The sequence below is a fragment of the Megalops cyprinoides genome, chromosome 16 (genome assembly GCF_013368585.1).
Source record: "Megalops cyprinoides isolate fMegCyp1 chromosome 16, fMegCyp1.pri, whole genome shotgun sequence".
Classification (NCBI taxonomy): domain Eukaryota; kingdom Metazoa; phylum Chordata; class Actinopteri; order Elopiformes; family Megalopidae; genus Megalops; species Megalops cyprinoides.
Genome location: NC_050598.1, coordinates 11,482,844 through 11,494,222, shown reverse-complemented (window position 1 = coordinate 11,494,222; position 11,379 = coordinate 11,482,844). Strand labels below are relative to the sequence as shown.

Genomic DNA, 11,379 nt, shown 5'->3' with positions numbered 1-11,379 from the left:
TTATCAGTTTGCTACAGTATCTCTGTATGTAACCCCTCATACCCAATGAGGGAAATCCATTGGACGCTATTGAACAGGAAACAGGGAATCGCGCTACGTCATTAGAGTGGGAGCGGTGCCTACAGAAAATGCCAACGCTGCAGTGTATCAAAGCTCGTGGCTTGCCTACCTACCTGCGGGACCATAGATGCTCAGTATCTACATGTGGGGAAAATCGAATATCATAGAATCATCCGGCTGTGCTGGGAAATCAATGGTTAGTGTTTTTTTTTCCTCTTCTTCAAAAATGGTATCAAACCTATCTATCGGTTGTGACGAGCGAAGGTGGGTCATTCTACGCTGAAATGTCATGCTACACTTATTGCGGAAATCATTTCGGAAGAATTATTTGGATATGCGTGGATTAAACCTAAACGCATGGCTATTTTCATTCCTAACGATAACGCTGAAGTGAAATAGGTGTTTCGAGGTGCATCCAGCAGACTTTCTCCGGTATTCATACAGCTGCAACGTCGGAAGAGGAACCATATATTGTTATAAGCCAGGTCGGTCTGTATTAACTTACCTTTTTCAAACATACGCCTGCAATAAAGTGTATTCATGTGCATAATTTTAAGAATTGTAGGTTGAAGGAAAAAGGTTCGTTTTTTTTACCAAATACATTGTTAAAGTTGTGTAATTTAACACAGTTACAGCTTCATCAAGTTAGCTATAAGGAAGCGATGCAGATTCTGCTCAAAGCATTCAAACGATGCTCTGTGAAGTAAAGTGGTAGAGGCGATGACACTGAATGAAGATCAGAGGTGTAGCCATACAGCGTGCACATTTACAGTGAACAGCGAATTTGTGTCATTTTGTTTAACTTACCACGTGGTTGTTGAACTTGTACGCCTATCTGGCTCATCATCATGGCAAATATTTGATACAGACGCAATACAACATGTAGCTCATAAAACATTTACTGACAAGAGTTAAAAGCCACCTTTGTAAACACTCTTAACTGCATATATGTAAACGCAAATGTTTACACAAAATATGAAAGGAGAAATGGCTATGGGAACATAAAAGCTAAACTCCATTAGATTCCATTAGTGCCCTAAAGGGTTTTTCTTAAGAAATTTAATAGAAAGCTAAGCTTTCATTACTTGCAGTTTTTCTCAACACTTGCGCTTTAATAACGAATAGTAGGCCTACACTAGGCTACGTAAAAGTTGAGGGAAACAATACGGTCTTTGTTTTCATTCAGTCAAACAGAACATATGGCGAAAATTAGGCCTACCCTTTTTTCTTCCATGTTTTTATTTTGTTATTTAGTGGCAAAAATTAAATGTTGGTCAGATTCTTATTTCCTTGATATACTTTAGCTTACATACCAGCATGTTTACACCATATTACTATTTTACTGCAATAATTTAGAATTCTAATCTTGAGTCATATTCAACATAATGTGTTATCATGGGTAAATTACTTGAACTGAACAAGTTCGAGAAAAATCCGCGTACAGTTCCAAACAAATTGCTCCAGTACACATATGAGCTGCATAAAATGCACCCTAAAGAGCGAATGTAAGTGAATGCTGCATTTTTTTTCTTTGACGTTCAACAAATTATATATTTAACGTCAAAAGTCAAGCGTCTGAAGCAGATCAAAGAGAATGTGCATCTTGTGTTTATAATAAAGGCGGGTGTAACTGAACCAATGCTTCAAGACAAGTTATTGTCAAGATAAAAGAAGCAAAGGCGTTAAGATACGCGACCACTACAAACCTAAATCTGCTCCTAGAAGACGATTTTCGGTGTCGACAAATTCACGCAAGTTTGGAATGCGGGATTGGACAGAGCGTAATGTAAACCTCGGAAAGCGTCACCTCGTTATTTTGTCTGTAACTATGTGTGGCCGTTGTTTATTTGTTCATTTAATTAAACGTTGACAGGGATATGACACCTTCATCAAACAGATTTAATGTGCTGTTTCATGCGTGCATATTTATCTCGCCGTACTTACACTCATCTGTGACATCCCCAAAATGATGACATTTTTCTAAAGGATGTTTTAAATAAATTAAGATAAGTATGCCTATGTTTGCCGTGTTATAATTTCACGGTAAGCTTTAGCAAGAGCACTGTTTTGTCTCGTGCTGTGAAGATATCTACGGGATTTTAAAATGGATAATAGCCTAATTTGTGTCAGGACGGAATTACCTGCTGGCGCCTAGGTAGGCCTACACTATTAAGGCATGTCTTGTGGCTTTTGTTTGAAAATATGCTTGGGTGTTGCTTGTGCACTCATTTTTGAAGTAACGGGTAAAAATAGCGTCTACATGTAGGCCTATGTGTCCATGCATGGACATATGTTTACATATGCAAAGCTATACGAAGATTATGTAAAAATCTACTACCAAAAATTGACTTCTGTCAAAAAGGGGAAAAAAGTTCTGAGATTTCGAGTATAAGGTCGTAATATTACGAGAATAAAGTCATAATTAAGAAAAAAAGGTCATAATATTACGAGAATAAAGTCGTAATTTTACGAGAAAAAAATCATAACATTACGAGAATAAAATCGTAAAATTTCCAGAGGAAAAAAAACACAATTTTTAGGAAAATATATTACCAGCAACCAACAAAACGGGCGAGAGGACAGTCAATGGCTGCCTGAGCCTGCTTCTGGCAACTGGTATTTGTCTCAGGCGTCGTTCCACGCCACACACATCAGTCAACAGGTAACTTTACTTAATCATCTTATCATTAAACGCTTGATAAATGCAGTTTTCTTCTGATATTTCCCCTCTAAAATAACACGTAGCCTTATTCTGGAAATCTCGGATTTTTTTCCTCAGTGTGGCCCTAATATTCCATCGTACCATTTTAACCTACTCAATAGCATAAAATATTTTGGTTAATAAAATCCGTTATCAAACCTCCTGCATGAATCACCAGATTAATCTGCTAATGTGAATCTTCTTTCGCTGTCTAACACAGGCAGATAAAGGAGATAAGTCCCGCCTCGACCCGCATGTTTTAATACCATTGTTTATAATAGTAACTTCATGGATATTTTTTGGCCATGGTAACAAGCCAATCTTGACTGCAGCGCTTATAGCAGATGTAGCGTATTAGGATTGCCGCTAGGTAAATGGTAAATGCCATTCAGGGATGAGGAGGTAACTAGTGTCATTAGTGTGGCGGGTGGAAAGTACGATGCTATGATATTTTAAGGTTGCCCTTATCTTCAGTGAATTAAGAAAAATCGTGCGCACAGTACAGCTTTCTCATTCTCAGTATGCCATGAGTGTTTTACGAACTGTGATGTAATGTATGTAATGTAATGATGTTATATAACCCTGTAATGCTGATTTGACTCTTTTTGCGATAGGCCAAATAAACTCAAGAGCACAATACAAGCCTTTCCATTTCCAGCATACCACTGTTTTACACTTGCTTCTCACGCTTAAGCACATAGTGTATTGCACTTACGCAGTAGTTTGAAACGAGGACAACTTCAACGAGGCGAGGAAAAAAATTATAACTTAGTTGATGCCGTTGAATTTGAATATTTTGAGGAATATTTATCCACCGCCAAAAATGTGTGCGGTATGGGAATATGGGAATCCCATAAAGCGGGTCCACGCAGTCGACTTGCAATTCAGTAAATTAATGTGGGTAGGACATCGACAGGATTCACGTCCATTTCTATTGCGTTTAATTGTTTCTTGAGTTAAAACATAATTAGGAGCAATGATTTGGATATATAATAGCCTACTCATCTCACTTCAGTTAGACTTGTCAATTAAATATATAGCCTAAACGTCCTCTTGCTGTTGTCAATTGTTAGCGCAGGGAATCAGTAACCACCAGGCATCTGGATGTCTGGATATGTAAATGTCTGGATATGTAAAATAAAGAAGAGAGCGGCATTGCACCACACTCTGTAAAAGTATATTACTTTCTCTCATTGCAACATCTGATGAAAGCATATCTTATTTCAGTTCGTGGTTACAGTAACAGTAGGCCTAGCCACAGACTGGCTTTGCAGTGCGTTTTTTTATTATCTTATGAACGCTTTGTACCTAATATAATCCCTCAAATGGAATTATTATTGTCCTATTAACTTGTGGGAATTTAACAAACATTTTTTTTACTTTATTTTGTTTGTATTAAACTATGTGCTTATTACATTCAAGTTACAGTAGTTTATAATAAAGTATATATAATTTATTGTTCAAAAGCTATCACGGTGTTAACAACAACCTGATCTAGAAAGATAATTGATATAGAATGCTTTTACTGATAAGTCAGAAAACAATTTAAAACTTGCATAACTGTGAGTCAATGTATGCAGCTATTACCTGCGCGCTGTAAACCATCGGTATTGGACATACATATACATTTGTACAATATACATTTGTGATGCATAATGTAGACTACTCATTGTCACTATACTTGTTATTGAACGTTTTTGCTCTTAAGCGTGCATAGAATCAGCGCTTCTCTCCGAATCGCAGAAATACTTTCGCATCATTCCGTAAACTTGAATAAATGGTGGCCTACTTTATAAGCAATATAATAGCTGTGGGTGCCTAGTGCTTTTCGCTTTAATTAATACCTTCTTATTTAATAGGGAGTTTTTGAGAAGTGCTCTCTGGGAATGCTAAATGATTTTTCCTTTCAGTTGATATGGCCCCGTCAGTGGCTGTATCAACGCTGTTTTTAGCGCTTGAGGGACAGAGAGGGTCTGTAAGCGCGCCTGCAACTGCGCGCGGCACATGACAGGCTGTACAAGGCGTGCATGTCTATACAGATCTACTGCGTGTCGCTGCTCGCCTTTAAATCTTTGCAAAAGGGCAGGTTAATACCTATTGCTTCTCTGTGTTCCACCGATGTCTCATTTAATTGCCCTTCCAAAAGTCCAATGCCGCATAAGCAGGTGTTGTCTCGTCTTTCTTCGTGATAACGACAAAAGTTCTATAAAACAGATATGACCAGGTTTTCCGTGTAGGTGGGACTAGAGGGGACGCTTCGGGTTCCACTCTGGGTGGATCCTGTTTATGTTATGGTCATTTCAAATTGATAAAGTACACAGTTTCCTTCCGATGAAACCGAAGGCATTCTGGTACATCAGAGGAAATGCGGGAGAAGGTCTACGGAGCTATGAAAGCCTGGTTGATGCCCCTACGAGCTAATCATTAGGCCTACGTGGTCACTTCTTGACTACAAAGAGCTGTAGAAAAAAGGCGTGCTGAATGATGGCGTGTAGGATTGATTTGCCTTATTTGAAAGGTATCCCTCTTTTGAAGGTGGGATGCATTTAAACAGAACTCCTGAAGCTGCGAGACCGGCGCACGACATGGCCTCCACCTTTCATATAGCACGAGATTCAAGAAGCGCGCAGGAAACAGAAGCACATTCAAGCAGCGAATCATCGGACGCTGAGATTGCAGGTACAGTAAACCTGTGATTTCGATACTGTATAATGACAGCGCAATTGGTTTCATTGGTACCATTAAATGTATGCACGTTGTAGATTGATGTAGAGAATATAGACGCACTTACCAAAAGCGTTTAGACAGAAGTCAAGGCAGAAGTTACAGCTGCAAAGGCACGTCTTCAAAGTACAAACATAAACAAGCAAATGCCGACAGTTCTAATTTGACTGTGTGATCAATGGATGGAGTGAAAAGGTTAGATTTCTGATATAATGAGTGTAATTGTAAAAAAAAAATCGCCTAGACCTACAAAGTGGGAAATCCTGAAAAACAAAACAACTAGCGCTCAATTTATATCGGAGTTACTTTTTGCTATTATTTGCAGTATTCTCCTTTTATTTCTGCTTGATAAAATCGACAAACAGACCTGTATGCAACTATGTGGCATATTTTAATTAGAGGTAGGCTATAAAATTGTGTTGGGTATTCCAGTTGTGGAATATTTAAGTGTCCCGTTTTCATCATTAGTTCATAAAGTCATCCTGAAGGGGGAGGCTGAGGTGTGGAAGGAGTTTTTGGGGCTGTACTGTATACGAAGCAAACCACTATACACAGTGTCAAGCACCAGTATCTGTTCATGCACATATACATTTTTGTTGTTGCGCACACGCTTCTGTGCTTTGTGATAACGTCATAGTCCGCGCCTATTGTGGATGGTAGCGGGCTGAAAAAAAATCCTGCCTCATTTAAAGGCTGTTCAGCATGCATAGCGTTCAGGAAGGAATGTTACATTTTTGTCGATTGCAAACAATATAATGATAAATAGGCTGTTTTACAATAAATATTTTTCCATCCCTGCCAAATGAATGCAGGTGGGAAAAGGAATTATGTTCCAAAAGACATATATGTATATTATCAACAATAACATTAAACATACAACCCAAGATAACCATATTCTTTAGCATAAACAGTTTGTACCAATGATGTTACTTTATGTGAACAAGTACGTGACTGATTGTATTTTGGATACATATTTGGAATAACATAACTTGGACAAAACTTTCTGTTTTCTTCTGTTAAATTATGTTCTGCTCCAATATAATCCATTATATTCTGGTATAGGCTGAGGAACATATATGGCTAGCTTTTAAATTATTTATGCAGTTTTTATTTTGGCAGTTGTATTTATTTTGTATGTCAAGCATTAGGCTACATACGCATGATCTGAAAGGCACAAAAACATACGAGATTAAAAAGAAGTAGAAAAAGCATGTACTTACAATTCCAGTCCATTTTCATTTCACGCGTTTAAGTACTTTTTCATCTACTAAGCTTTACCTTTTTCCTTATATTATCTCAACACTGAAAAATTGTTGTTTTCCATATGTATGGCTTAGTCCTTTTACCTACTGCCCCTTAATACAATATAGTTTAATTTTTAAAGTGACATTCCACGATCAAGCTGATCAAGTCCTTTAAAAAAGATTTAGATGTAGGCTATCCCTGTACTACTGCAAATTTTATCCATAGCATTTTTAGTAGCATTTAGTAATTTCCTCTGTTAATATCATCAACGCGAATGGTTTCAACCTCTTAGTTCTAAATCCGTACTGGTCTGTTACACAAATGTTTATCAATGAAATTACCAATACCATTAAAGTTTTCACAAATACTTTCACTAAAACTTTATATTTGTGAAACTAAGATATCGGTGTGAAATTAATAAAGTCACCGGTTTTCAACTACATTGACTTCGACTATTTTCATTTTACCGAAATTGCTGCTTTGAAACACTGATTGAAAAGGCAGAAAATAAATTCTACCACCTTAGATAAGGGGGTTTATAAATAACTCGAAACCTGGAATGATGTGTATTAATTTCGGGAATGTGCCCAAACAAAATGTGATCTGCAGAAAAGGAGCGGGGTGCGGATCACCGGGGCGACAGCGGAAGAGGCGAAGATGCCAAGGTGAAGAAACAGCGGAGACAGCGGACGCATTTCACCAGTCAGCAGCTGCAGGAACTCGAGGGAACTTTCCAGCGGAACCGTTATCCAGACATGAGCACACGAGAAGAAATCGCTGTATGGACAAACCTCACGGAGGCCAGGGTTCGGGTGAGGAGGCAAAGCCGGCTGCCGAGACTTTCCGGTGAAACCGAACCGTAGACCTTCATTAAACGAAAAACGAGCGTTTCTTAAATTAACGCATAATTCCTCCCACGCTTGTATTTTGCCGTCTGTTTTAGACTAAAGGCTAAGTAATGTTTCCAACAAATCTGGCAATTGCCCTGTACTCGTTTCATGCTGTCACTTTACATGAATATAGCCTACTAGCCTATATATGGTCAGTTCAAACAGGCAATGGTTCCTTTGCATGCTGGAACAGCAACCCGTGCGGCCTACCACTGCTCAACATTATTGGGAGAATTATGTGTTCAAGGATTCATTCCATGTTAGGAGAAGGGTGGAACGTTGAATATTTAAGGAGTAACCTACTGCATCAACAAACAGATAAAGTACAGGGATAACATGTACTTGTGGCAACAGCAGCCAAAATGCATGTTTCAGTTGAATTTACTTCAGGCATTATTTCTAGCGGTACATTTTGAGGTGCATTTATAGGTTAAATTTATTATAAAATCAATTAGCTTAATGACGCCGGGGCGATATGAAACAATTTGTAGATGTTACAGATACGTAAAGAATAAAGGATCATATGGTTGAAGTTTTCAGTACTAATATTATTTGAAATATACAATATAATACAAAATATGCAATACAATTCTGCAACGTATATGTAATGTATATAATGTATATGCATATGTAATGTATATTTTGTAGTCCCCATATTTTGTAGTTTTGCATTTTCAGAATCTGCATTTAGAATAAAACGAAAACATGTTCACAACAGCACTCAATGTTCATCAGACAATGAGCATTATGTATTCACATGGCAGTCCGTTTGTTTTCCCCTTAACTAATGAAGTAACGAGTTCAATCAAGTTTTAACTTATTCGCTGTAGTCTGCCTTTGGCGGTGACGTAGATCAATGAAATGTGAGAACCAAAAAGCCAGATCAATTTCATATTTGTACCATCTATTTAATACAGGTTTTATATATTTAATTCAGGTCTGATTTTTGTTATATGAGTAACATTATGCACTATACTTTAGTTTTGAATGTAGTAACGTTTTGCGTAAATAATAAAGAAAGCACTAGATTCTTCAGCCATAAATATGATACGCTTGTCTAAGACATCGCCAGGTTCGAAAGCTCAAATTCTACACCGCCATATGCTGTGTAAATTCAGAAAAAGTTTAATTTCAACTGGACCGAAAGTCATATACATTTATAAATAGGCCTATAAAAACTCACATATCATCCACGCAATTTTCTATGTTAAATAAATAATAAATTTTGGCTATGGCCATTTTTTACGTAACACCCAGGTTTTAAGTCAGGGTGTGCAAATTGTTCTGCTTGTGTTAATCATCTTATCATTTCAAGGAACAATGGTGACCAAAAGAGCTTCCTCTTTTTGTCATTATTATTACTGTTATGAGGTATGTACTCCAGATGAACAGAAATGCCCTATTTTATCTTCTAGGTGTGGTTTAAAAATCGCAGAGCGAAATGGAGGAAGCGCGAGCGTAACCAGATGGAGCTGTGCAAGGGCAGCTACCTGCCCCAGTTCGGCGGCCTGATGCAGCCCTACGACGACGTGTACCCGTCCTACACCTACGGCAACTGGACCAGCAAGGCCCTGCCCCCGGCACCGCTCTCCGCCAAGAACTTCCCATTCTTCAACAGCATGAGCCCGCTGGCCTCCCAGCCCATGTTCCCCTCTCCAGCCTCCCTGTCTCCCATGGCCATGCCCTCTGGCATGGGACACTCCGCGGTGTCCGCCGTGCCCGCGCCGGGCCTCAACAACGCCAGCAGCCCTTCCATCAGTTCGTCCATGCCCTCCCCCGCTTGCCATTATGGCCCCTCCGGCTCACCGTACGGTGTTTACAGGGACGCTACTCTGAGACTCAAAGGCAAGCAGCACCCAGCGTTTGGATACAGCTCTAGTCTGAGCGCCTGTCAGTTCAACAGCTGACAGATGAAACTGGCTCCATTGACCTGGCAGTGGACTCGCACGAGAGATAGCTCAACTGAATTGGTCTCATTTTCAGTTTTTTCCCAGATGGATTATACGACATGAATGTGTTCACTGAAGAACTTGCACAACATTTGTTTTGTTTTTTTTTTTTTGCGATTTCATTGTGGTGGAAACTATTTGTGAATATTGTATGAAACTGACTTAGGAAAACTACGTATTTCTCTTGGGTATTTTAACATATTTGAAGGCAGCATTATTGTTTGAAGTTTGGAAAAACTAAAAAAAAAATAAACAGGATAAAAAGGGGTAAAAATAAGATTTATCATGAATATATTTAACTCTCATTTTCTTATGTGTTTTGACCTTGACAAAGCACATCCATGTTTACAGACACCTGAGATCTGGAGTGCTCTTCCTAATATTGACCTTATGTGGGATTTGTTGTGTGTAAATAGACAAACCGCATGTTTTACTGGAGTGTAGTGTGTTTTGATATTAATAAAAGATCTGAATCCAGCATGCCCATTATACTACACACTGAAAATGAAAACATATCTGCATATGTTATGGTAGTACATAGTACATGCACATATGTTTCCCAATAAAGTACAGCAGGTACACCCTAATTTCAGATTAATTTTTAAGGATAAAAATTTGTTTTTACAAGGGAAAAACAGCAGCTGCACAGAATGTTCAACACTTTGTCCTATACATTGACCTAATAATTTCAGCACCTGCTTGTTTTTTTTATATATATTTGTGCGTATTGCATTACTCTTTGTTTCCACCAAAGGTATGTGTAAGCAGTGAAAAAAGAAATATTTCCTTAAAGGTTTGAGTCAACGTTATGCTTTGAACTAAAATCTGGGGACTCAACAGCCCTTGTTCTCTGGGTGAGTTGTTCCCAAAATCTAGCCATATTTTTCATCCAACTCATTAGAATTGTATCCTGACAGTTAAAATTTTCTCTTTTTAACACACTCTCTGGGAATGCCTCAATCCTACCACAACGCTTTCAGCATTATCTTTATAATAATGATGTCACCATGCCTTCTTAGTTAGGCACAGGTAGCTCACCTCACATCCTGCCACATGGTTTTACATACCAGGATAATCAAGTCTTGCAACTTTTTTCCAATTGAAAGTTGATCTCTAAGCTCATTTTTACAGGCTTACAATAAACATTGAAGATAGAGTATTATTATTATGTAGAGTATTATTCTGACAGCCACACTACACTAGGATGTTGGTATATGTACATACTGTGAAAGATACATGAATAATAGAATCAAATGTTTTATTATAGAAGCCATGCTCTAATTAATTTAGACAGGGTACCTGAAGAAGGGGCATTTCTGCTGCAGAATCAAATGTGACCCATGGAAAGATTAGCTTTCTAATATTTTACTTTTTTTTTTCATCACCTCATTTACCACACACAGCACCATTCAAGGGCAGACAAAAATGTCAATTAACTGTGGGATGGCTAAATTCATGTATAATATTACTCTAGTCATTATAATATTTACATTGTATTTTTACGGAATCCCCCTGGTGCCATTGACTGGTTGGCTATTACAGTCTGTTAGGTATAATCACTTGTATTGTGTCTGTAAGACTGACTGCATGGAGTCTACAGAGAAAATCCCTTATTTAATTCTTCAAATACACAAGAAACATTAAAGGAAACTTACACAGCTGTGACATCTCATATATAGAATTTCATATGGAAACAATGTCTCCCGCTGAGCCTCGTTGGAATGTTTTATTCATTTTTCCATCCATCCTTCTCCATTGAGTAATAGATTCCATATACAGCACCTCCCATGGACCTCAAGGCACTTTGCAG

General features: G+C 38.1%; 1 protein-coding gene across 1 annotated transcript; it reads left to right on the top strand.

Moving 5' to 3' along the window:
• Nucleotides 1–202: 202 nt before the first annotated feature.
• LOC118791330 (pituitary homeobox 1-like) lies at nucleotides 203–9,527 on the top strand. The gene is made up of 4 exons (XM_036548649.1): nucleotides 203–256; nucleotides 5,297–5,440; nucleotides 7,340–7,542; nucleotides 9,036–9,527. Exons 2-4 carry the CDS (start codon nucleotides 5,302–5,304, stop codon nucleotides 9,525–9,527), a joined length of 834 nt encoding a protein of 277 aa, XP_036404542.1. The 5' UTR covers nucleotides 203–256; nucleotides 5,297–5,301.
• Nucleotides 9,528–11,379: the final 1,852 nt, after the last annotated feature.

Bases quoted from the DNA above. Each gene is read 5' to 3' on its own strand.
- LOC118791330 (XM_036548649.1), top strand. From the start codon at position 5,302: ATGCATTTAAACAGAACTCCTGAAGCTGCGAGACCGGCGCACGACATG. The intron at 5,441-7,339 runs GTACAGTAAACC...TGTGATCTGCAG, and splicing joins ATCGGACGCTGAGATTGCAG to AAAAGGAGCGGGGTGCGGAT. The intron at 7,543-9,035 runs GTGAGGAGGCAA...TTTATCTTCTAG, and splicing joins TCACGGAGGCCAGGGTTCGG to GTGTGGTTTAAAAATCGCAG.